The sequence below is a fragment of the Streptopelia decaocto genome, assembly GCF_964273445.1.
Source record: "Streptopelia decaocto genome assembly, chromosome: 25".
Taxonomy (NCBI): Eukaryota; Metazoa; Chordata; class Aves; order Columbiformes; family Columbidae; genus Streptopelia; species Streptopelia decaocto.
In genome coordinates, this window is record NC_138680.1 from 4812588 (window position 1) to 4839386 (window position 26799).

The 26799-nt window shown below is 57.8% G+C and overlaps 2 protein-coding genes across 4 annotated transcripts in view; one reads left to right on the plus strand and one right to left on the minus strand.

Annotated features, from left to right (window-relative positions):
• The window catches only part of ZMAT4 (zinc finger matrin-type 4), an 89276-nt gene that overhangs the window by 6808 nt on the left and 55669 nt on the right, over nt 1-26799 (minus strand). The gene's annotated exons all lie outside the window — the stretch shown is intronic.
• Nucleotides 6729-8053, plus strand: TCIM (transcriptional and immune response regulator). The gene has a single exon (XM_082072818.1). The coding sequence runs from the start codon at nt 6755-6757 to the stop codon at nt 7073-7075; it is 321 nt and encodes a 106-aa protein (XP_081928944.1). The 5' UTR covers nt 6729-6754; the 3' UTR covers nt 7076-8053.

Sequence of the window (26799 nt, forward strand, 5' to 3'; positions counted from 1 at the left end):
GCCCCAGCGCCTGTTTGCAGAGTTACTCAGCGCGGTTGCTAGAGCGGGTAAACACGGGCAAACAAAGGCGTGAGGCCAGCGCTCGGAACGCGGCTCCCCGAGAGCTCTGCCCAACCGATTCCTTAGGAAAAGAGAAAACCAAAGCAGACACGGCACTGCTATTACTGCAGAAAGAGGCTGTCTCATGCTGGGCTGTGCTGCTAAATATATTCGGTGTTTACTGTACGCAAGAACAGTAGGAAGCCTTCCGAAACGGCACGGGGGTTGCTCCGCTGTTTTTCAGCAGTCAATCACGCCCAGCTTGAGCTGTTTTTGTCATGACGCAAATGGAAAATATTTTCCTGGTTTAATTCCTCCTGATCAAAGACGTTTCCTCAAGGAGAGCAGCCCGCGGCGCTGAGGGCAGCAGAGGCTCCAGGAAGCCCCGTCCCCGCGGGCGCCGCGCTCGGCGCATGGGACGCCCGCGAGCAGACGGGCGAGTCGGGACACGGCCGGCACGGCGGGGCCGGCAGCAGCGCCACCAATCCTTTCTCTTCCCAATCCATGTGCTCAACGAGAGACTCGGTGTTCACCCCGTGCTGGCCAAACGCAGCACTGAGGACATCTGGCCGCCCCCAGGTGTGTCCTTGCGGGGGGACAAGCGCCGTCCCCTCCGCTGCTCCGCGTCCTCTGTCCCCAGCGCCGCGGTGAGGATGCCTGCGGACGGGCAGGGCCTGGGGTCAGACATCTGCTGGATTGTGTTTACTTTCTCCATGAGGTTTCCCGAAACAGCGTTGGGAAATGCTCCTTCCACAACCCTCATCGTGGCAGAACTGACTCAGCTTTCGGCACGGAGAGGGCTCTGCAGACGTGGTCACCGGCCTCGATGACTCGGCATCATGCTCGACGCTGTTTACTGATAAACAGAGTGTTTGGTTTTAATTTGTGCCCCACGTCAGCACCGCTGGCTCCCCCAGCCCCTCCTGCGCGATCCCGAAGCGCGGCCGCCCAAGGGCCAGCGGGCACCAGCCACACACAACCGGTGGTTTGAAGAGCAGCAGCGACCCACACACATCGCAACCCCCAAACCTTGAGCTCCCCTGCCCCCTCCCCCTGCCCCTCCAGCCCTCAGCAGCGCTGCTCCCGAAACACGAGTGCTGCTCAGCTTTTCTTCCCCGACGCTTCCGCGGAGCAAAAGCGAGCAGGTCGGAGCGACCCAGGCACTGGGATGCGCTCAGACCAGCATCAGACAACCCGCGCGAGAGCTGCTTTACCCAGCGTTCTCCACCTAAATGGCCCCTTCATGTATTAAGGAAAATGCACACGGCCCCACGCTGGCGTTTCCGCACATTAATTACGCGCTGCAGCCATTGGGTGATGTGGCCAAGGCCGTGGAGTGTCACATCACACACAGCTCCAGCGCTAGGACGACAGCAAGATTGAAAATGGGTACTGACCCATTTCTTTTTCAGGGTTTCTTATGTAAGAGACAAAAGAGGGAGAGGGGCCGGTGCTGGAGCAGCACGGGGGCTCTCCCTCCGCCTCCCTGTGCGCTGCTCCAGCCGTGCCCAACCTGCACACCGCTCCGTCCTCCCCTCCTGCACGGAGCTGCCATCAACTCGCACTCCTAAAACCGTTCTTCTCTGTTTGAACTGCTTGCATAAATAACCTGGCACAGACAGACCAAAACACCCATAAACTAGCACTGACACTTGACAAGGATTCAAGGGCAGATCTCGAGAACAAAGACAAGGCTCCCTGGTAAACAAGGCATCAGTCACTGAGATTATAACAATTAGGCAGCGCGGTTGTCGGGAAACATCTAGAAAGCATCACTGCAAGAGCTAAACAGGTCTGCCCGGGGCTGCTGCTGGGGAGGGCGGGGATCCCGGGCTGGACGGAGCGGGGATCCCGGGCTGGACGGAGCGGGGATCCCGGGCTGGATGGAGTGGGGCCGTGTCCCGCTGCACGCTCCGTGACCCGGGGTCGGGATTCTCCCTTCCCTGGCTCTGCCCGGCACAGACTGGTGCTGAAACTGCTGTGCCAGTGTCACCTCTGTCCCCGGGATGGGCTTTACAGCCCTGCGAGCGCTCAGCAACGCTGGGGAAAACAGCGGCTGGCAGCGGTCACAACCTGCCGCAACCCGAGCGCATCTACCCAGATCCGGCACTGCCCCCCGTGCACAGCCCTGGGCTGCAGCCACCGTGGCTCCGGGAGCGATGGGGACACCCAGGGCCCCGCAGCAGGACAAAGGCAGCATCCTGTCTGCCAGCCCTTTGCAGAGAGGAAGCGGCTGGGCAGAGATTAGAGCCATGAGGAGGGGGACACAGCACCAGGACGTGTGTCTGGTACTGTCACCCGTGGGCTGGGCTGCGCCAGTGACCCCCGGCAGCGCCGCGGCCCAGCCCCGCGCAGGATTTCCCGTGAGCCCGTCCCCAGCCGCAGACAATGAGCCGTCTGACAGCTGGAGACAGCTCTGCCTTGCCCTGCTCTGGCCAGGCTGCTCGGGGACCCTCAGGAAGATCAAACAGGAAACTCAGCAAAGAAAGAAAAAGGTTGTTCGTGCCTGACAGTCTAAACTTTCATTGCAATGAGCGGTCTTGCTGACCCAGGAGGAAGATGCTCTGGCTGCCAATCTGCCGCCGCCCCGCCAGCAGCGCATCCCGCTCCATGTGGGGGGCACCGCACTTTGAGGGTCCCTCTGCACGGCGCCTTTGGGGAGCCCCAAGCAAGCGGAGAAACTGCCCGTGACTTCCCAACATCCAGCCTGTCCCGTCCCCAGCGCCCGTGACAGCACACGTGTCCATGTGTCCTCAGCTCTGCTGGACACGGGGCCGCTTTAAAACGGGCCAGAAGTTTCTGTTTCTGCTCTGTTTCTTAACAGGCATGATTTACTTACTATAACTGGCTATTCATTATGTCCTCCACTGCATTATTAACTCAGTGATCGTACATTTAGCAGAGAATTTACGAGAAACGAGGAGACATTCATTATCAGTAACACCACAGGCTTTACTCTTATATGGTCTGGGTGCAGTGCTGGGCTGGCGGGCCAAGGGCAGCGCTGGAGCAGCCGAGGGCAGCGCTGGCACCGCCAAGGGCAGCGCTGGAGCAGCCGAGCGCAGCGCTGGAGCAGCCGAGGGCAGCGCTGGCACCACCGAGGGACAAACGCCGATGCTTTACTCAAGAAACAATAACCACAGCAAACCCACCCGACGGCAAACACGCAGAAAAGCCCGGGCGGAGCCGGCACAGCAGCCAGCGCGACGCAGCCGCGGGCGGGCACAGCGGCGCAGGCGCCGCCATTCGCACCACACGGGTGGCTGCGCATCCCCAGGAATGTGGTTCTGCGAGGATCACGGTGAACCGGAGCCTCTCTGACCTCCCGGCCGTCCCGCAGCCGCGGCTCCGGCTCTGAGGCGGTTCCAGCAAACGCCAGCAGCCGCGTTCTGGAGGGGTCGGGATTCTCCAGCCGCCCGGCAGAAGCGGGGGCTGCAAGCGAGCCAGGACTGAGCACACATGGCGAGGGAGAGGACGGGGAGAGCAGAGCTGGCCTGAGGCTCCCGGCATCGCAGGTGCTTAGATTTTTATATGTGCTGAAGACAAAGCACATATGTGTATGTAAAAGGCAATAATTTAACTCTCCTCTCCTGTCCCAAAGCCTTCCAGGTGCCCTCCCAAAGCCCCAGTTTCTGAGTACCCAGCCCACGGCTGGGAGGTCTCTGCAGCACCGACGCTGCACCCTCAATAGCAGCGCGGTGCTACGAGCGAGCAGGCTGAGGCAGGCTGCTGAAGGGAGAGCTATGCAAAGCATGCCCTGGCAAAGCGCAGAGGCATCCCAGATTCCCTTCTTTGGAGTGATTTTGGACAGTTACATAAACGCACACTAAGTTCTCTGCAGGGATTGCATGAAGGGCACTGGCTGCTCCTGTCCTGCCCTCCCTCCTGCTCCGGGGGTTTCCAGGCGCCCTGTCCCGCAGTCGGATGCTCCGGCAGTTCCCAGCCCTGCGCTGAGCAGCCTGCGGGTGCATTCAGCCCCGCAGACCTGGCCGAGGGTCACCGCGCTCCAGCCGTTCCCTCGGCAGCGCTGGCTCTGCCCGCGGAGCCGCAGGCCGGGCTCGCCCCGCGATAAATCAGGAACCTCCGCCTCAGAGGCTCCAGGGCCGCGCGCCAGGACGCGGCGCCTGCTGGACAAGCTGCCCCAGACCTCGGCACGAGCCCGCCCGTCCCCCTCCAAACCCATCATCTCGTCAGGAGCAATTAGGGATGCGGCTGAGCTGCTCTGCAGAGAGGGTGGGGATAGGAATTAATCCTCCCGTTAATGTGTGAAATGGAGCATTTGCATTTTGCGAGGCAATTATACCATAGTAGCAGGAGCACTATGATAGAAATCGCACCTTGTCTGAAGTTCCACTCCAACCCAACACATGAATAATTCCTCCTGGGCATTACTGGGAAAGCAGCATTGAAAGACCGATATAAACTAAAGTCGCTGGAAAGAGCCAGCTGAGGCATCCTCCATCTCTGCGCCAGAGTTACGGCAACCACATTGGCACAGGGGGGCAGAGCAGCCGGGGGGAGCACAGGCATTTGTTACCGCTGCACAGGATGAGCTCACAGACAACACCTCGCCCTGGCAGCTCCGGCGTCTTTCTCCTAAAGCAGCAGCTCCGTTCTCGGTTTCCATGGCAGACACTTTCCTGAGCTCGTATCTTCCACAAATATTGCTAATTTATTCTCTCAGCCACGTCTCTGCAAATACCTGCGGATGGTTCCATGTGCACTGAGAGCGGTGGAAAGCAGCCATATGTGAACATGCTCTCGTTTTGACCAGGGGAAACCGTGCCTGGCAAAGGACGGGCTCATTTTCTACCGCCACAAGATCGCGCTGATCTCCTGGCGCTACGTTTTACCCCAAGTGCTCTGGAACGCTGTCACCTGTCCAGCGAAGCACAGTACATTTAGCGTTTTGGTCGGGCATTTTTTACAGGCCGTGTTCCTATTGCTCCCCCTCGTATTTCACGTTAACAGGTGTCTATAAAACACGAGGCTGGTTCGCGGGCACAGACCGGGAGCCAGACACATCAAAAGATCCTGTTCTCAGGGTGGATTTTCACCAGCCCTGCAAATGTTGAGCAAACAGCAGCTGATGTGTAACTCTCACAAACCCGGCAAGACTGCAGCAAAGTGAGAGGCTTTTAAGTCTTCCTGGCAGAAGGAGGATCACAAGCTTTTGTGAAGCAGTTGTTTATACACTAAAGCACGTAACAGCTACCACATACGACAGAAATTCAGACAAACTTGTAAAAAGTCACCCGCACAATGACAACAATGCAGAAACGGTGGAAAAACAATCACAGGCATGTGCAGGGGGAGCTGGTGCCGGTGAGGGCGCGGGACGCTGGGCACCGGCGGTGCCACCAACAGTCAACCCTGCCCTCTGCTCTTTGCGGCGCGGCCGCCGGCACACGGACCCGGCTGCTCCGCGTCGCGGCGTCGGCTCAGACGCGTCCCGCGCTCCGTCCGAAGGGACAGAAGTTCTCAGTGCATGTGGGTGGCAGACGCTGGGGGACACCCCTGCGGTCAGAGGTCCCGTCCACAGCTCCCCGGTGGGTGCGGGAAACCCCCGGAGCCACATCCGGTGGGCTGGCCCGGGGACAGGGGCTGTTTCTGGACACCCCTGTGGGGATGAGTAACGGCACACGCAGTAAACACGCTGCTAATTTTCCAAACAGCGCCTCTGCACCATCCGGCTGCTTTTCAGCCATTAACCAAAACACACTTATCTCTGGCTCCCTGGCCTCCAGCGGCTCCTGTACCCGCTGCCCTCCTGGGCCAGGTTTAGCTGCACTCAGTAATACCAGATTTCAAAGCCCAGCAGGACTGCCCGCGGTCAGAGCTCACCCCTCGTCCTCAGCCCACGAGAGGCACCCACGGACCCACAGAACGTGGACCCGTGGGGATCACCCCGTCCAGCACCCGCAGGGCTGCCCAGAACCAAACAGTGTGACTAAGAGCGAGTCCTCCCAGCCCAGGGCTTGGTGTTGGCCGAGGGTGGAGAGCACAAGCCCTTCTGGAGCGGAGGAGCTGCGCCCGTGAGCTGGAAATTAAAGAAAAAGGAGCAGGGCAACAAACCGCTGCTGCAGAGATTCAACCTGCTGCACACATCGCCACGTGAGGCCGGGCAGCTCCGTGGTGTCACATCGGGGACACCAGGGGCACTTAGAAAACACAGCTTTGGGAGTGCTGAACAGGACCTGCACCACCTGGGAAGCTGCAGAAAGCCCCCATGGCCAGGCCTGAGCGGGTCTGGCTGCGGCGCTGTACGTCTGTCTGGGCGAGACAGACACACTGCGTGCACAGCCTCGCAGCCAGCGCCTCTTGCGACAGTTCTCACCTGCAGTTTAACTGCTCATTATATCATATATTCTGAATGCAGAGCTTTCCCGCATGCAACAAAGGCCAGAAGCAGAGCTTGAGATGTTCCAGCTCCAAGTCCCACGCAACGCTGGAAGTTGCACGAAGCTCATTCTGCAGCGAGTCAACGACAAACCGTCCCATCGCAGAAACAGAAAACTCTCGTCTCGCTGCACAGCGGAGGAAAGTTGGCAACTTCACTGTTAAACTCGCCTGTGACCGCTCAGCGCTGACATCAGCGTGATCTCACCACTGTAACTTGAGCCCTCCGGCTTCTTCTCCAGACTGCCTTTAAATACAGGCGCTGGAGCCAGCGCAGCACCGACCCCTCCGGGCACTCCGGGCAGCTCCGCAGTAGATGAAAGCGAGGAGAAGCTGCAGAACTCCAGCCATGTCCACGTCCCTGCGCGTCAGCCCCTCGGTGCACGGCTACCGCTTCGACACGGCCCTGCGCAAGAAAGCCGCGGCCAACATCTTCGAAAGCATCAACCAGGAGTCCCTGCAGAAACTCTTCAAAAACTCTGGGGACAAGAAGGCGGAGGAAAGAGCCAAGATCATCCTCGCCACCGACCAGGACTTGGAGGAGAAAACGAGAGCGCTAATGGCTCTAAAGCAGAGGCGAAAAGACAAACTGCTCCAGTTCCTGACATTTCGGAAGTACTCCATTAAAATTCACTGAGCTGGCGAAGGCAGCTGAAATGGAGGAAAACACTTTGGGACGGGACTGTTAGTGACCCCCCGCCACAGGCGGCACGTTCCACGGCCCCGAGGCTGCTGCCGGGACGGGACCTGACCGACCGCAGGGGGCTCAGCCCACCGAGCACGCAGCGAGCCGCCGCGGCGAGAGCAGCAGCGGTGCCGACAGGCACCGGAGCCACCACAGCAGCGGTGCCGGCGGCAGCATCAGTGCCAACGCAGCAGCGGGGCCGGCGGCAGCATCAGTGCCAACGCAGCAGCGGTGCCAACGGCAGCAGCGGTGCCAACGGCAGCAGCGGTGCGAACAGCAGCAGTGGCACCACCAGCAGCACTGGTGCCCACGAGAGCACGGGCGCACGCAGCAGCTCCAGCGCACGCAGCAGCACCGGCGCACGCAGCAGCTCCGGCGCTGACGGCGGCAGCGGCACCGGCGCAGCGTGGCGGGCAGAGCCCGGCGGAGCGAGGACGCTGCACAGCCAGGTGCGACCCGAGACCTTCGGACAGCCTCGCTGTTCCCTGGTGCCACCCCGGGGCGGGCGGCCGGCCGGGAGGGACGTGCTGGAGACCGAGCAGCTGCTGATCACGGCTCGCTGGGCATTTATCAGAATGCGCGGCACTGCACCTTCTGGTGCAGCCAGCTCAGCCTTCAGGGAACGCATTTGCTCTAGAGACACACTGTGCAACTGTGCCTGTTCTTTCTCAAGCTGTACGCGTGCAGTATAAACTGTTTGCACAAAAGCAATAATAATTACATATTTCCCTGAATTTACTGTGAACTTCCTTAGTATTTTGTTCACATTAACACTAGAAATCTAAATATCATAACTACAGTTCTTATTTGTATAAATTACAATAGCTATTAGACAAGTACTTCATGGTAATATTTTATGACAGCATTATTATTATATTGACCATAATTTATTGCAATCTGAAACTTAATAAATTATGAAGTAAACATAAACTCTCTTGTCTGAAGTTCTCGGTTCTGGAGGAGCGGGTTACACTGTCGGCTCGTTTCACGCAGATTCTGTGTTAAGAGCAGAACGCCTCAGTACAATAAAGCAGAACCACACTTTCGCAGCAGTGTAACAGAAAGTCGCTCAGATTCAGCAGTGGGGCGGCTCCTCGGGCTCGTTGCGGAGCAGACCGAGGGCTCAGGCTCCGCTCCGCGTCACCCCAGAAACAGGAGTGAGCTACAAACGCTTTGGCACTGGACTCAGGTTTTTTGCATATTATGCCGTAGCATTGTGCTGGAGTATGTTGAAAATAGTTAAAAATAGCCAAGACTAGTTATTTATAACTATGTCCTCTAATAACCTGCTGGGTTATAAAAAACATTCCCATGACCCTGCTTAGAGCAACAAAGATAAAACGATTCAGAAGAATGATAGACCAGCCCGTTTCTCTGCCTACAGTAAACAGTCCAAATCGCCTGTAAGTCAGGGAGACCAGAAAAATCCTTTAAATGACTTAATAGCATAGATAACTGTAATTATTTATGGAGTGATGAAGCGTATCCAAGCACTCCCTGGGATGCCCACGGTCAGGAACACAAAGCGCGGGGCGCGACCGGAGCCGCCCGAGCGCCCCGGGGCTCCCCAAGTCCCTCTCCGGGGAGCGGCAGCGGGAGCCGCGGTCACACCTGCCCGGGAGGGGCCTCGGAAAGGAGCTCTGGAGCTCTTCAGAACCCGCCGTGCTCAGAGAAACCCGGTTCTCCGGCATTTGACCCGTCCCGAGGCAGCTCCCACGCTGGGCTGCAGCTGTGGCACCCACTCAGGTCACGTCCCCACCAACCACCCGTGTCCCGCGGTCACAGACGTCCCTGTGCCCATATTCACATGTAGCCACGTGCCGCCAACGCATCGTCTGCCGCTTTCTCCCCTGTAAAAGCGAACCCGCAGGAAGGCGCGACCACAGCAGCTGGAAGCAGCACCAGCCCGAGCCGCCCTGCCCAGGCACCCTGCTCACACACACTCACATAACGTGACTGATGAGGCCCTGCGACCTAGGGACTTCACAGTCCCTCTTGTCTCATCACATCCAAATTGTTGGCCCGAGTGGCATCCCTGATAAATAAAGGCCGCTTACAGAAAAGTAATGTTTATTGGATTTTTACAGTGGAAAAGAGCGCTTTCCCCGGTCGCAGCCTGCATGCTGTTCTGTCGGGTCGGTGCTTTGCAGGAGGCTCGGCACGAGTTGCGATTCACGGCTACGAAACTTTGGCCAAGGAGAGCGTGAGGTACAAGCGCCCAGCCCTGCAGACCCTCGCCCGCGGCGCTGCCCCCCCCGCGGCCGGGGCTGCTCGGAGCCCCCGCCGTCCCGGCGCTGCGCCGGGCGATGCCGCGGCGGGGCGGGCTCCGCATTGTGCCGGGCCCTTCCTGAGCGCCCGGTGCCGCAGACGCGGTGTCTGTCGGCGCGTGTGCCGCATTCACCGGCCGCCCGGCCAGACGTGGGGCCCATTGTCAGCGTTCCCACCCAACAAACGGAGGAAAAGGCTGTTCAAGGTATTTCCTCCCTCCAGGAGCCGGGTGTTTCCATTAATTCTTCTCCGTGAGTCAAGCTGGCTGTACTGGGTGTCCCTGTGTCCCGGCATCCTGAGGAACATGCGTCCGAACGGCTAATTTTATCTGGCGGTTCCAGTGCTGTGCCATGGGCAGGAGCACGGTGGAGGGGCGGCTGTGCACCCCCTTGGCTGGCCATGCCGAGGGGTCCCCACCGCGGGCAGCTGGGGACAAGGCACAGAGAGCTGGCACAGACACCAGAAGAAACCTTTTTCTGCACAGACTCTGGTTTGCCGGACTGGCCGGCGGGGACCAGCCTGCGGGGCGCGGGGATGACGGAGCCCAGAGCAGCGCGGGGTGGGTCACAGCACACAGGTCCCCCGATCCGCCCCCACCAAACAGCATCCCCACCACCCCAACGCACCACTCCCGCAGCCCTCCCGATGCCGGGAGGACGGGGCTGAGCAGGTCAGCAGCGCGGCTCAGCCCGTCCCTGCGCTCAGGACATGGGGACGTTCCCGTCTGAACACCTTGCGCTGTGACCTTCTGATTTCTGGTGAAATCAAACCCACACGACATGAGCAGAGTCCAAGGGAAGCTCGGCCGCCCCCACCGGCAGCATTTGTGTGCGGGGGGACAGGGCACTCTGGCCAACACCCCCGGGCAAGTTTCCCTTCCACAGCATTGAGCAACGGGCAGGTTAAAAACTGACATTGAGCTGAAGTGCACACCTGCCGGGCCCGCAGGCGCAGGCTCTCCTGGGCAAACAGGCGCCGCGAGCGAGCGCCTGAGCACGAGGCACCTGCTGGCCCGGGACACGGCAAAGCCGCCCCCAGCCTGCCCTGAACCGCTAGAGTTAACTGCTTTGAGTTAGCATGGGGTTCACAGAAAGAGCTGATCTGGGCTTTCAAAGCATGAACGCCTCCCACGGCAGCAGAACGCTGCTACGGTGTCACTGTGAAGTGATGGACAAGGCTATTGATGAGAAGAAAAGCCTCTGAAATACAGCAGCTAATAGGAGATGGCAGAGTTGCCATATATCTTTGTTAAAAAATGAAAGTTAGGCTATTACCAGAATCTTAATACACAGCCCTGAAAAACACCCTTTTTTCCTTTGAGCTGCACACCGGGTTGGTGCAGGTGTGGGGCGAGGGTGCGCTGCTGCAGCGCCCAACCCGCAGCACGTCTAAGGCATCAGAACCCAGTGCCAGCTCTGGGGATCAGTCATCCCGAGGTGTCCGTCTGCACGGCTGCTCCGCACAGAGGGCGCTCGGGGAGCACACACAGGGCTGCGAAGCTGGCGGGGCTGGCACCGGGCGGCACACGCGCTCCCCCATGCCAGAGGGTTTCTGGTGGTGCCAGAGGGTTTCTGGCACCCGGCGCCTCGGCGTGCGGGGGACCGGGCAGTGACTCAGAGCTGAGCCAGCGTCACCTCCCGGACTCCGGCTCCCCAGCCACCCACACACGGGAGCATCATCCAGTCACTGAGCAACGGTTGGGGCTCACACCGCATCCTCCCCCGCGGAAAAGCCGCTGCCTCGGGATGACCGAGCGGGGCCAGCGCTGGGGTCGGTGACTCACGCTGAAGCAGCCGGTTCCCAAAGACAAAATCGCCAAGTTACGCTTCCTTGATTGGACATGTTCTCCAACTGGGTTTCTAGTTAGAATTCACCTGGCATCCTGAATGGCAGAAAAGTTCTGGTCCAGATGCAGTTTTTTCTCTCCCTGTCTCTGAGCTGTAAAGCATGAGACACAAATCTGTCCCTGCACGCGTGTGCTGGTGAGCGCCGGAGCCTGCACCGCAGCCAGACCGCCGGCAGCTCTGCTTTACACCAGCCGCCTCGCCCAGCGTCGCCTCCTGAGCCGCTGCGCAGGACGCACGGGGCTGCCATGGAGCTGCAAACGGGAGCTGCACCGCGGGAACTGCACCACGGGAACTGCACCGGGGGGGGCTGCACCGGGGGGGGCTGCACCGCGGGGGCTGCACCGCGGGGGCTGCACTGGGGGCTCCGCTGTTTCAGGCTCTGTGCCTGGACACCCCGGGTTCACAGCGGTTAATCCCCATCTGCGCCCCCAGACTGCGCCTCAGCACCCCCCCGAGTGCTGCCGGGAGCGCTCCTGTTAGAAACCTCGACACGCTTGATTGCAGGGCTTACAGTTCGCCGTAAGTAAATAAATTAAGTATAATTTAGTATTTGATTGTAAGAGTTACTGTTCCATTCTTTACAGCTTCTCAGGTGGATGCCCAGTAATTGAGCTAAATGAAGAGCCCCATTAATTCCCGCAGCTCCCAGCACGGGCCTGGGGAACCCTCCACCCCCCCGGTGGTGTGGGGCCGGGAGCCCCCCTGCCCCACTGAAGGGCAATTATCGCTGTTGGACTGTAATTAGTGCCCAGGGCAGATACAGACCTGCCCCCCAGAACCCCGGGTGACTGTGCCAGCAGCCCAGGGCCGGCTGCCACAGACCGAAACTGAGCTTGGCTGTTATTTTGAGACCCTTTCATTTTAAATCATGTAAACTATTTTTTAATAAGACATTAAAGGTAAGTCAAGTACTTCAACCTGAAACAGTATCCTATTATATTTTAACAGCTTCCCGGTGCTGAATCACACCGCACACCTGAAGACTGGCTTACAGGCTGGGCTTAACTTCCCTTCTGCTCTCAGCTATGCGTGGTAGGTTTTGCTTAATATAAAATTACAAATTTCATCCGTTTGTGTACTATTTGAGGTCAAGTGGTGCTCCTCGCACTTCTCTAATCACGTTAATCTCTGTTGCAATGCTGTTCTCTGCAGTCCATTGTGTAACTGACATGTTCGTGTCCTCACTCAGGAGCGGTTCAAACACCGGCCTTTAAACTGATCACTCAGTGTCCCATCCTACGGCAATTATATGCACAGCGTGATCTCTTCCCATGCAGCTCCAGATAAGAGTCCACAGGTATCAGCGCCAGATGTACCCTTACCCAGGCAAAGTCCCATTCGCCTGAGTGGGAACTCGGGTTAAACATCAGCCCAGAGCTGCCACGCACAACCGCACCTGGCCAGAAATCCCACACTCTCACACCGCAGTATCACAGTATCACAGTATCACAGTATCACAGTACGTTTGGGATTGGAAGGGCCCTGGAAAGCTCACCCAGTGCAATCCCCCCATGGAGCAGGAACACCCAGCTGAGGTTACACAGGAAGGTGTCCAGGCGGGTTGGAATGTCTGCACAGAAGGAGACTCCACAACCCCCTGGGCAGCCTGGGCCAGGCTCTGCCACCCTCACTGGGAACAAGTTTTTTCTCAAATTTAAGTGGAACCTCTTGTGTTCCAGCTTGATCCCATTACCCCTTGTCCTGTCCCTGGTTGTCACCGAGCAGAGCCTGGCTCCATCCTCCTGACACTCCCCCTTTAGATATTTATAAACATTAATAAGGTCACCTCTCAGTCTCCTCCAAAGTAAAGAGCCCCCGCTCCCCAGCCTCTCCTCGTAAGGGAGGCGCTCCACTCCCTCACATCATTTACAGCACGTTATCAGCTGCACCACCCACACCGAGCCCCGGCGCCCGTGCCAGCGGCGCCACCGGGCGGCCCTGCCGGGGACAGCCCCGGCTCCCCGCGCGGCCCCGCACCCGCGACCGCCGGTGACCCCGAGGGGCTGCGAACCCTCCCGGGCCCCCGCCCCTCCCTCCGGCACCCGGCGAGCCGGGGACAGGGCGTGCCCCCCCCCGCCCCGCCCTCCCGTGGCTGCGGGACCGGCGAGCCGGACTGAAACCGCTTAAAGACCTGCTAATGCGGCACAGCCGAGGCGCTAACACCTACAGCTGCTGCCCCGCCCTGGCCTGGCGGTGCTAAGTACTGCAGCTGCTGCCTGAGGCCACAGCAGCTCTGCGGCGATGCAAGGAAGAGGCTGCTCAGGAAAGGGGCTTTACCCTCGGTTGTTGTTCCCATCTTTGGCTCAGCAACACGAGGATGCTGCAGAGGTGGAGACAGCACCCAGAGAAAGGGACGTCGGTGGGACACGCTGCTCTGGTACCACCACACCTCACCTGCCGGGATGTGTATAGCCACACCGGAATGTGTGCTCGAGTAGAAACAAACCCTAGTTTTAGAAGTCCTGTGAACAGCAGGACAGCAAGCAGCAGGAACAAAAGGGGGCAGCATTCAGCTAAAACCCCTTTGGAAGGAACCTTTTGAGCTTTGGTGCTCCTCGGGGAACCCACTGGCAGGGCTTGTGCCTTGGGGACATCTCGTTTGTCTCGGGTCGGGTGGGCGCTGTGCAGGGAGCAGCGTGTCCCCCACGCCACGGGGGAGCGGGGACGAGCCGCAGCCGGTCACACTGCAATACACGCTATTCCCTACCGCAGAGGCTGCTTATCCCGCCACGCGCTGGTAGACTGGCTGGAAGCAACAGAGATTACGCAACCGCTCCCCAAGAACGGGCGTGTTTCGTGGGCGCTATAAATCGCGAGGCACCCATGTTGCACCAACAAAAGCCCGCACAGATTCAGAATCAAAAGCACCCTTGATTCACTTAAAGGGACACGTCAAAACCTCCCTTAATTGTGATAAATCCCATTCTTTCATCTGAGAAGGTGACATTTCATGGCAAATGAGCCCAAGAAATTGAGTGGAACAAGGAAGAGCTTCCTGTTTCATAAGTGATTTCCTACAACGAACAAAGCTCGGCATGAAAACAGCGGCTGCATGCCTGGTGCTCAGCTTTTTAGGTCTCTGTTGATCCCAGGCAGGCAGATGGAATTCATCACAAGAAGCTAATCAGGGACACTGGGACCTAGTTGCATCTACAGGGAGAAAACACCAGTTTTGGGAGCCATTAGAAACCTGCCTCTGGTAACCACGCTGTTCGCAGCTTACAGACCGTTTCCCAGGCAAACCAGCGATGGGAGTTGTGCACAGGGGCCCGTGACCTGGGTCTGTCCGTCTGCCCAAAGCAAGGACTGTCCCCACTGCAGCAGCAGAGGGTGCACAGCGCGGGGACAGGATAATGAGCACTCGACCTTGGCCTGTCACCGTGTGCTGCTGCACTGTCCCCAGGACAGACATTGCCCCAGGCTCCTGGGGTTTGGAAGCCAGGCTGAAAATCCCCTTTCTTCCCCAGAGAAGGGAAGAAGCCCTGGAGCCTCCAGGACCCCCCAAGCCCCCCGCCACATCATCGCCAAATCACAGCAGCGCCGGGGCCCAGCCGGGCAGCCGCCCCCAGAGGCTGGAAGGCAGCGGAGCAGCGGCTTCCTGAAAGGGAGCAGGTGCCACAAATATCGCCGTTTATTCTGCCCGCAGGTCGAGCTCTGGCAGCCAGGGATTTTCACACATTTGTATTTGCTGTTACCTGATAAACAGATTTCTGGGCAAGGTCTGAGGTGCCCAAGGAGCCTGCGGCACGAGCGAGTTAAAGAGGTGTCTGGAGGTGAGAAAACAGGGCTGGGGGTGTTTCCATCCCCGAGCACCTTCACTGCGAATATCTGTACAGACCTTGTATTTCATTAACACGCGGGACCCGCTGCCTTCCCACATCAGGGCACCGGGGCCACCGGGGGCTGCCAGCGCGGCACCGGCCGCCTTCGGGGGAGGCTTTTTTGAGCTCTGGTGGGTGGAATTGCAAAGAGGAAAGTGCTGAGCCGGCTGGGAACAAGCTGTTCGCCTGCCCCCGGGGCTCCCTCCCAGCAATGTTTTAATTCCAGCTCAAACTGCCAAAAAAAGGAGCTCCTTAACAAGCAAAGCTGGGAGGAAGGGCAGCTCCATCGCCCCTCCGGCCCCCGCGGCCACGGTGCCCCCCATGGAAAACCCATCACCGCGCCGGCACGCACCAAACCTGCCAGCTGCTGCCGCTGCTGGTCTCCCCGTTTCCCCCAAAGGAGCTGCTGCCCTGGGGGAGCATCGACCGCCCCACGGGAGCTGCAGCCTCCCTGGTTCGTGCTCTTACAGGAGACTCATTCTTCGTGGTTTATCAAACCCAGCGCGTCTCCAGATAGCGGAAAACAAGCACCCCAATTACGCCTCGCCATTTGTCTGACGCTTTCATTATCCCCGACGCGGTACCCATCAAATACTGCCTTGTACCGAAAGCCATTTCTGCCAAATTAAGTTAAAAGGAAGTAGTGGAACACTAAAAGCTCCACATCTAATCCTGCCACCTGGAAAATCAGCAGAGAAATATAATTTTGTAGTCTTTCAAATTAAATCAGATTCTGGGCTCTCTGCTGATGAGTTAATCCAGTGCTGAGCGGAATAGCTCTGCTCAACCATGGCCGGGTCCGGGCGCGTCCAGCGCATGGCAAAGCAGTTCCAGCTCAGAGACACTGTGTTTAATTGTACTCTCCCCTGTTCCTTCACCTGAGTTCGTGCCTCAGCCGTGCCGCGGCAGGAGGCTCCGGGCAGGAGGCGCCGGCGCCGCGGAGCTGCTCCCGGCGCTGTGCAGCGCGGCGCAGGGACCGCTGGCCGGGCTCCAGGGCCGCGGTGGCCTGGGCGGCCTCGTCCTTCCCTGGAGACCCCGGCTGCTGCTCCGGCGCCGCCAGGCTCCACCAGCAGCCCTTGATGCTCTGCACCAAACCGACCCGCGCACCATCTTCTGTCTCTGTTCTCCTTCAAACCTATGGAGCACAACCAGAAGTCTCTCTCACGCTTTATTTTATTCTATTATTTCCCCCCAATTGCGTTTCATCTGAGAAGTCCGGAATGCCACGGCTGATCTTCCCCGGGTGGCCCACGGGTCTCTTGGGAAATCTTAGACCGGTTGCATTAGAAGTAGCAAAAATAATTGAAAGTGTGAAGTGCTGAGTGAAGTTTAAGGATCACAAAGTGTTTCTTCTTTTCTTTGCCGGTTTGCCACAATTACTGAGCACCTGAGACTCCGAACCTGCAGGGACACTGCCAGTGACAACACATACTGTGACAGAAAAGCAGAAACAAGGTAATTTCTACAAATAATCACAATTAAAACCAAAACAGAACAACGAGGATAAGTATGAATGAGGTGGTTCATTCTGAGCAGCTTTCCTGGTATCAGGAGAGATGATCTTAGCACAATATGCCGTTTTGGTTTGGTTTCTGTTTTGCTTTCGTAATTGACAATGTGTTTCAGCATCTATAAAAACATCCTTCAGGCTGCCAATGGCAACAGGACCCAGAGTGGTGACAACGTAAGAACATACGTCCTCTGACACCGTTCGCCCAAACCCTCCGCTTTGCACCGAGATGTCGTTCAATAATAACGTCCAAGGCTGGACGCGCGTCCCGCACCCGCGGGGGCGGTGGCACAGGAGCCGCCGCTCTGCCGCACCCCGCAGAACGGGGCTGTCACCTGCTGTCACCTCCCGCCGCCACAGACGTCACCTTACAGAGCCCATCTCTCCTGGGCGCCAGCCTGCGAGGATGAGGACGGTCCCCATGGGGAGCGTCGCCCCGGGACGGCGCATGAGCCTCACGGGCACCCGAGAACATGTCACATATGACGACAGTGACATCAATCGAGACAAGCTGCACGTGCCAGTGAGGACATACAAGTATCACTGCAGTGGACACATGCTGCTATTCTAGAGAATTAACCACCCATCGTCATAACAAACGGCCAGCAAAGGCTGAGCAGGAAGCAGGCGGCAATTCCTGCCCAGCGCCGCAGCTGTGACTGCGCCAGGGGCCGGAGCCGCCGGGAGCTGTTTGACTCTGTGAGTCGTGACGGGGAGGGAGGGGCCGGGAGCTGCTCTCTGAGCCAGCCTCGCTGCTTCTTGTGCAGGGAAAACAGTCTGCACCGCTGCTCCTCCTGCGCCACGACCGGTGCTCGACAAGGACGTGAGGAATTTATCACTCCTCTCCGACAGGCGGTGACAGATCATCTGTGGAGCCGCGGAATTTCCCCCGGTCTGATATGAAATCCATCTCCTGGAAATGTTCCCCTAGCCACACAGAGGGCTGTTTGCAAACTGCCAGGTCCGCCAGCACGCAGCTTTACCTGCAATCATCTGGGCTGCAGCTTTTTAATTTGTCTCCTCTAAAGAGCCCCAAGGGTACCGTAAGAGGCAGTTGCCAGGATTCAAAGGAAACGGCAGAATTTGATCTCTTTCCATGGCCTTGTATGTAATTATTGAAGCAACACAGACACAAAGACTCAGAGAGGTTAAAAGAAGTTATTCAAAGCCAGCAGACAGACACGTCCCTGTGCGTGGGTTTGGGGGCGGCAGGTCCCAGGGCGTGGGGTGCAGGCGGCAGCGTGCAGCGCTGCAGCAAGATGCGCTGCAACGCAACGAGGAGCACTGTCAGGCTGCGGAGAGCGTTAACGGGGCTGGCGGCTCGAGGTGCGAGCTCCTGAAATCAGCCCGTGGGAGGCAGAGCAGCCGTACAGGCGCGGAACGCTGCTCCATCGCGGCGCCCGAGCCCCCAGGGGCTGCAGACACGGAAAGGGCTTCTAGGGGCCTCAACAGGCTGCCAGCCCTGCGGGACTGTCACCTGCGAGGTGGGGGGGTCTGTCAGGACTGTCACCTGCGAGGGGGCGGGACTGTCACCTGCGAGGGGGCAGGTCTGTCACCTGCGAGGGGGCGGGACTGTCACCTGCGAGGTGGGGGGGTCTGTCAGGACTGTCACCTGCGAGGGGGCGGGTCTGTCACCTGCGAGGGGGCGGGACTGTCAGGACTGTCACCTGCGAGGTGGGGGGGGTCTGTCAGGACTGTCACCTGCGAGGTGGGGGGGTCTGTCAGGACTGTCACCTGCGAGGTGGGGGGGGTCTGTCAGGACTGTCACCTGCGAGGTGGGGGGGTCTGTCAGGACTGTCACCTGCGAGGTGGGGGGGGGTCTGTCAGGACTGTCACCTGCGAGGTGGGGGGGTCTGTCAGGACTGTCACCTGCGAGGGGGCGGGACTGTCACCTGCGAGGTGGGGGGGGTCTGTCAGGACTGTCACCTGTGAGGGGGCGGGTCTGTCAGGACTGTCACCTGCGAGGGGGCGGGTCTGTCACACGTGAGGGGGCGGCTGCACCCGCAGCAGCGCAGGGTCCCCCGCACCAGGGCTGAGCCCCAGCCGGCACTCAGACGTTTGATGGCGTGAGGTCCTTCCCCTTTGCTCCACCTCAGAACAGAAACATAAATTCAATGGCCATGTTCTAGTTTTCTGCAATAATATCTTCCCCATAAATATCTTCTAAATAGCCCCAACCTCAAAGGCAGCGCTAATAAAAGCACTCTTTATGGTTATTAGACAAGCGAAATGTCCCTGGACTGAACAATTACCTTCAAGTATCTGTTCGGAACTGGCAGGGAGTGGAAATCAGTTTCTTCCTCCCCAGGTACAAATCCATAACGAGGATTTATTTCCGGGCGGTGGGAAGGGGGCAATCCCTCTCCTTGGGGTGAGATGAGGAGAGAAGAAATGGAACGGTACAAGTTAACACCACAGCATCTGGAAAAGCAAATGATTTGCAGGAAGAAGGGGCAGGAGGTCGCTGGCCTAGAGAAGCCTGAAATAAGGCACAGGGACGAAGGACGGTTCGCTCGCTGCCGCGGGAAGGGCGCGCGGCCGTCCCGCTCCTGCTCCCGCGCCCAGAGCCGGAGCCCGAGCCCTGCGGGAGACGCGCTAGCAGAACGAGCCAGGCTGCATTTCGTGGGGACGGCATTCTTCTATCTATTTTGCTTCAGTAAAATTGTCACTATAATAACTCTACTTTGGTAAAACGTATAAAATTGCCACAAAATGAAGCAGTTGACAAGAAATCGCATCACTTGTTCTCCAGCAAAGCCACAGCGACTCTGTCATACTGCCCTATGCAAATGCAATAATTTGAGAACCAGATGAGGAAAAGGTGAGTATTCGTGGGAAGCACGGAGGAGGACGCCGCGGCGCCCGCGGGACTCGTGTTGTGCCGGCGCCGGCCACTTTGCTCCGCCGAACCCGGGCAGCTCTGCAGCAGGCAGGGGAGTTTGTTGATGCTCCAACGAGGCCCTGCACAGCAGCCAGCAGGAAATAATGGGTATCAATTACACAGCTGGAACTGCTGACTCGATCGGATTTTAGAACTCTTTACTCTAGGGGTCTTCTTAACAACTCCATTGAGAGAAGCGCCGTATCTTTCACAGCAGCGCGCTCCAGTTTTTACGGGAGCAGCCGGCGGTTTGGCCGAAGCCCCCGAGCGTCCCGCAGCCGCGCGGGGCCGGGGCTGCTGCAGGCGCACGCGGGCTCTTTGTTCTCCGGTGCCCGGATCCGTTTGCCACGACGTTCGGAAAATGCCACCGGGAGGCAGACGGGTCCCCTCCCTCCCGCCTCCATCCCATTCACAGCGCAGGGGTTCCCGACAAGTGATTTGACAGGAGCCTCAGGCGCGGTGCTGGAAGACTGAAAGACGGGGCCACCTAAGAGAAATGGCCAGAAGGGACCAAAAAGTGTCACCTTTGTCTAACACTTGCGGTCTTCCATCCGCATCTTTATTTAATCCGGTCACCATCTCAAGCACTGGGAGCAGAAATGCAGCCTTCTTACACGGCATCTTCCCTATGGTAAATCTAATTAAACAGCCATTAAAATGTGTGTTAGCTCGATTATATCAAGGTGACCTGGAGCTCCTGCTAAATGTTAATAACAGCGTTCGCCACTAACTGGCATTCAATAGGGAGCAGGCAGCACCATTTCTATCCATGCAGCCCTCAGATGAATCTGGTTATTAAAGTGCTCCGTGTGCTACAGATTGCCACCTAAACCGGTATCTGATTTTGTGGGGGCAGCAGCGTTTCGTGTGCCCCAGCGCCCCCAGCGCCCAGCCGGGCTCTGCTCGAAATCTGGAATGATCTCCAGTCTCAGCACACGCAGTTCAGTCCGTGTTTGCAGACCCTGCACTCTCAGCACATGCAGTTCAGACCCCTGCACTCTCAGTGCACGCAGTTCAGTCCGTGTTTGCAGACCCTGCACTCTCAGCACATGCAGTTCAGACCCCTGCACTCTCAGTGCACGCAGTTCAGTCCGTGTTTGCAGACCCTGCACTCTCAGCACACGCAGTTCAGACCCCTGCACTCTCAGCACACACAGTTCAGACCCCTGCACTCTCAGTGCACGCAGTTCAGACCCCTGCACTCTCAGCACACACAGTTCAGACCCCTGCACTCTCAGCGCACGCAGTTCAGTCCGTGTTTGCAGACCCTGCACTCTCAGCACACGCAGTTCAGACCCCTGCACTCTCAGCACACGCAGTTCAGTCCGTGTTTGCAGACCCCCACGGACACCCTGGGGAACAGAAACGAAAGGAAGAGAAGCGGTAGATGTGGGAGATCGCTGTTGGAAGGGACATATGTGATATAAATGAGCAATTCGATGCAGAAATCTACTGAAATTCACAGGGGGTAATTAATTAAATGAAGTGGAAAGGATGGCGTGAACTGGAGATTTGCTATAGCGACTAATGTAATTAACCTCTATTGAAATAATTAAGCCTCCCAACTCGTGCGGCAGGAGCGGAGCAGCCGCAGGGGCAGGTGTGCGGCACCCGTGCGGGCACCGGCACCCGGGCGCTCCTGCGCTGACACCGACCCCCTCGTCCCGCCCCGCGGGGACAAACCACGCGGGATCAGGGACAAAGACCACGGTCACAAATACCCCCCAGAACGCTGCGGCCGCTCCCCTGGGACCTGCCCTGTCTGCTCAAACCGCCGCATTTTCCTGCTCTCAGCGAGGACTGCTTCACGCCAGTCAATAAAGCAGGTTTGTTGTCTCCAGTTATTAATTCACTTTTATTGGCTGCAGTGCCTTTCTGTGGTTTAGTTCCAGACCGCTCACACCAGCAGAACGGCTTCTCTTTTAGGTTACACAGGAACGTCTGCCTTTGCCAAGCGGGCGCCAAGGAGCGGCAGAGCCCGCGGTGCCGGGGTGCAAACCGTACATCAGGCGGTGGCAGAAGGAGTTTGCTGTTTGCTTTGCTGGTTTGGTTTGTTGTTTTTTCCCCAGTTAGTTCTCCTAATCATCCAAAGGACGTTCGTTTCCTGTTTCGCGCTCTGGATGGAAGGTTTGACTCCCCGTCTCCCGCAAGCGCCCGAGCTGGCGGGATCCACCGCACCCGCTGCCCTGCTGAAGAACGGCCGGTGCCGGTGGAGCGCGGCAAAAATGCCGGTCCCTTTGGCCCCTTTCGCTGCTCAATGCACATGGCTTAGAAAGCATGAGATTTGGATTGATTGTTTTTTTCCATTCCTAAAGACGTGCTCTGAAATGACTGCATTGTCAAAGCATTGCTCTCTGCGATAAGGCAGTTTTGCTGTAGAGCAATTATTTTGAACGCTGCTATCGGATTGACTGTGAAAGCCCAACAGCATCACGCGGGGCAGCGGCGACACTGAAACGCCAGGTTCCTGCGCCGTCAGTCGGGGTCCTGCCGGGGTCACGGGATCCCAGAGTCACCGGATCCCAGAGTCACCGGATCCCAGTGGACGTGGAGGGCTCGTCCGGCCCGCGCCCGCGGAGCAGGAACAGCTGCGCCCAGCCCGAGAGCTCATCCCGCTGCTAAATTAACGCAACAGGCATCAATCCTAACTCACTGCGCCTCGTCAGCTGCAGCCAGCAGCACAGCTTCTCTCCAGATTTGATTATAGCTGTATCACTACCGAAGGTAATTGGGGCACATGTCATTAGTCTTACATCAAGCACAGCCTGTATTTTTCTCAGTCATATTTACTTTAACTTCACAAAGGAATAAATCAAGTTCACAGTGATATTGAACAACTGTTGTGAGAAGGCTGGAATTCAGCTGTCAAAGGAAAGAGAAGGAAAAGACCAACAATGGGAAACCAGCGAAGGTGTCTGCTCCGGAGACCCCGGCGCAGGGTGACGCGCGGGCGCTGCTCCGGGGAGGGCGACGCTGGAGGCGTTACAGGTTTACCCAGCTGACTGGTGTGTTCATTTCCCTGGAGACTGACAGGCTCCTGCAAAGTGTTTATATGAAACCGCTGAGTCTCTCTGCCTTTAATTACACCTGACAGCGCATTGACACAACCATGAATTTTTAAAAGCTGTTTGATTCTGTCTGACTCCAGACCGGCAGTGCGAGTTGGTCCAGCACATCCTTCCCCCCGAGCCCCTTTTCCCGGCGCCGCAGCAGAGCTCCGGAGACCCCCCGGGCCCGGCTCCAGCAACGCTGCCCCCAGCGGGAAACCCGTTCCAGCGCCCGGGCCCATCGGGGGTTCGCTGGTTGCTGGTGACGCATCCGCCCAGAGTCACAACGGGAAAGGCTAATAATGAGGGAAGAAACACATTAACGAGACTGAACGGGCTGGAAAATCAGCACCACGCACTAGGTCAGCAGTAATTCCCTCCCTAGACATTTAGCTCCACCAGAAACAGCTTTTATTCAGGAATAAATGAATCTAGTTCTCAGCTGCTCGCTCAGGGCACGGGACAACACAACTCCTGCCATAGGGACCCCACTGGTACCTGGAGATCAGCAGAGGACACGGGACCCCGGGCACAGCATCGACCAGCACGGGGACGTGGGATCCAGGCGGGGCACGGCGGCTCCGGGACGCCCACCCCGGTCCCCGGGAGCCGCCGAGCGCCGGGAGAGCTCGGCCGCGCTCGCGGGAGCTGAGCTCACACACTCGCGCCTGTTTGGTTCCTGTGCTCCGCCGGAGCCCGGATCGAGCGCGGCTCCTGCCCTCCTGCGCTTTGTGACTCTTCTATCTTCCACATATTTATTTCAGCCCCTCTCCTGCTCCAGCCTGCAGCCCTGTGATAAGGCATCGCCTGGTCTGTGCAGTCTGGATTTTAGTGTCTCCGATTTTTATTGTGTACTTAATTACCACCTTTTTCAATGAGGTGGGTTTGTTGTTTGTTTTTTGTTTTGGTTTATTGGGTTGTCTTCAGCTGAGGGGTTTGGGGGCTTGTTTTTAAACACAATGCTGGCAGGTGAACTGTAAGGGGTATAAAGTCCCAGTGTCCACAGCAGAGCGAAAGGCTTCAACACCTTCGGAAAGGGACACATTCAAAAGCTGTGCAATAATCTGGGATGCAACACGTTCTAGTGGCAAGCAGCCTTCCTCATGTGCTCATCAACAAGCAGCTCCCAACGCATCCCTGGCAGGGATGGCAACGGAGCCTCAACCCAGCACCGCGCTGGAAATCACCGTGGTCTCAACGGGTTCTTCTTCCTGCTTGATCTCCACCTGCAGAGCTGCATTTGTAACGAGCTGAGGCTGCTGAAACCTTGGGCAGTGACGGTCACATCTGTGGGCTCTGGCAGGTACTACTTAGCTCTGGAAGGGTGATATTACTCATGTAAACACAGTGGCGAGAGGTTTGAAGAAGCAAGTGGTAAATTCCAGATCTGAGGCAGCAAAACACAATTCAGGCAGAAGGGCTTGCAGAGAAGTGTGTAATCAAGATCTGCAGCACTAGGAGGGTCATTTGCATTTCATCTGGACAAGAAAGCATAACTGAATTGACTACAACAGTTCTCTCGAGGTGCAGCTTGTAGACCAAAGCTTTATCTCCCCCCTGTGACAGACGCCGCGCTGATGGGGGCGCGTCGGTTCGCAGACACCGAGTGACAAATGAGCGTTTCCCAGGAGCCACCTGCAGCGGGACGGACGGTGCATCGCAGGAGCTGCTCCCGCTCCGCTGCACTTCGCGCAGAACCTACAGAACCTGCGTGCTGGGGCGTTCAGAGAGCGCCGCCCGAGCGCTGGGGGGACGGGGCGCGGAGGGACCGCGATGGGGGCGCGGAGGGGACCGGCGACCAGACTCTGGAGACCCAGAGAAGCTCTGCGTCCCTCCAGCCCCCACGGGGGCAGGAACAGCAGGGCAAACACCCCCAGTCACGGAGGTGGAGTGCACGGGATGTTTAGAACTGAATTTAGAGCAGTTTGCATTCTGGTCCAGCCCTGTGACAATGATGCTGGACGTCTCTAATGCATGCAAGTGAACACGGCTCTGCCTGCATAATTTGCATCTCTCTGGCTCACCCATCATTTCCCTGTAGTTTGCTAACAATAAGTATTCGCATAACTCATTTCTGTAAGGACAAAACATAATGTTATTAATGTTTTGTTTCCCTTCACATACACACCAGGCACTTATTGAATACAAACTTGAATAAGTAGGTGCCATCCAGAAAAGTAAAGCGGTATTTCACAGCAAACAACGCACAGGTGCTGGTGGACTTGGAGTAATTTTGCACCATTAAAATCCATCAATTGCACATAAATACTGAAGTAGCAGGAATTCCAAACTGCACTTCGAGAGAACCCGCGTTAGAACAGATCCTTGTGCTCCTCCTCGCTGGGGAATCCTGCTAGTCCTGCTATAATAGGATAATGCTCCAAAGATTTCTTTGACTGGTGTTTTTGTTTCAGATTTCTTTGTAATACTTTCCTACTTAAAACATGCAAATCCTGCTGATAGAGCCACATGCTTTGTAGGTAACACCGCGATGCTGCAGAGCACGATGCTGGAGCGTTTACTTGTGTGTGTTCAGGAGGACAGCACAATACCTGCTGTGAATACACACATGTCTTCCTGATGGGGAGCAACAGACTGGCAGCCCCCAGGAGATCAGAGGCAATAACTTCAGTGGACATGCTTTTCCCAGCACTTAGTGAGCTTTTAAATAACAGTTACTGAGGAATAAATGTGTGTTCCCCTTTCACGCTTTTTCAAGGAAACAGGATTTTGGGGAGGTGGCCGGACCTCCCGCAGTGAACAACCATCCATGGAGCCATTGGCCCCCGCCGGGCCACCGCTGCCACCCACCGGGCCACCGCTGCCACCCGCCGGGCCAGCGCCGCCACCAGCTGAGCCACTGCCCCCCGCCGGGCCACCACCACCCCCCGCCGGGCCACTGCCCCCCGGCGGGCCAGCGCCGCCACCGGCTGAGCCACTGCCCCCCGCCAGGCCAGCGCCCCCCGCCGGGCCAGCGCCGCCACCGACTGAGCCACTGCCCCCCGCCGGGCCAGCGCGGGGCGTCCGCGGTCGAGTGCCGGCGCTCCGGCCCTGGTGCCGCTGCTCCCGGGCGCGAGCGGCAGCGCTGGCACAGCACATCGTTTACACCAGAGAAACGGAACATCTGGTGCAAACCGGAGGAGCGGGGCAAGGACAAACGAGCTCTGCCCCCCGGCTCCGGACGGGGTATCGATTCCGACACGAGGACAAAATGAAGAAGGATGACGCGTTTCGTGTTATTGATCCCATCTATTGGCAACGGTGGCAGGTCGCTCCATCCTCCTCCCCTGCACAGCCAGGCGGCCCCAAAGACATTTATCCAAATGAACGCTTGTGTGGACGGCGGGGGCACCCAGGGTGGCCCGTGACCCCTGCGAGAGGCGATGGGTCTCCCCGCTGCAAAAACCAACTGTGCTGGACAGACTGAGCCAAAGAGCTTCGGCAGAAACACAAACACATCTGCTCTGCTGCCCCCAGGCCTCTGGGATTTGGTCTCATTCGTTCTGATCACAAGAACTGAAACTTGGGCTTACGGAGTCCAGGCCAGAAAACAAGTCATTTCTGAATGGCAAGGTGATTTCTTTTCCAAACATATTACAAGTTACAGTTCACGCACCACAGTTTAATTGCATTTGCCCTCCAGCCTTTCAATTAAAAATAAACCAGAAGCCAGCATGTTCAGAATGAAAATGAGAAGGAGAACAAATTCTCATAAAGAGGAAAATGCTGTGTTTGGAGAGGAAGAATAATTATTGCCAAAGATACAATAAAGAAGGAAGGAGTATCACCCTACACTATAGCCAGGGGCCAAACGTGGGCTATTCAGACCTTTCAAAATGAGCTCAGCCCAAACCAGGGGCAGAGGAAACTGCAGGTTATCGCAGAGCTGACGGTCACACCGGTTCACCTGGACGTCCGAAACGCAGCGGTGAGAACGCTGGGCTGGCACCGGTGAACGCCAGCACAGCTCGCGGTCACACCGGTTCACCTGCACGTCCGAAACGCAGCGGTGAGAACACTGCGCTGGCACCGGTGAACGCCAGCACAGCTCGCGGTCACACCGGTTCACCTGCACGTCCGAAACGCAACGGTGAGAACGCTGCGCTGGCACCGGTGAACGCCAGCACAGCTCGTGGTCACACCGGTTCACCTGCACGTCCGAAACGCAGCGGTGAGAACACTGCGCTGGCACCGGTGAACGCCAGCACAGCTCGCGGTCACACCGGTTCACCTGGACGTCCGAAACGCAGTGGTGAGAACGCTGCGCTGGCACCGGTGAACGCCAGCACAGCTCGCGGTCAC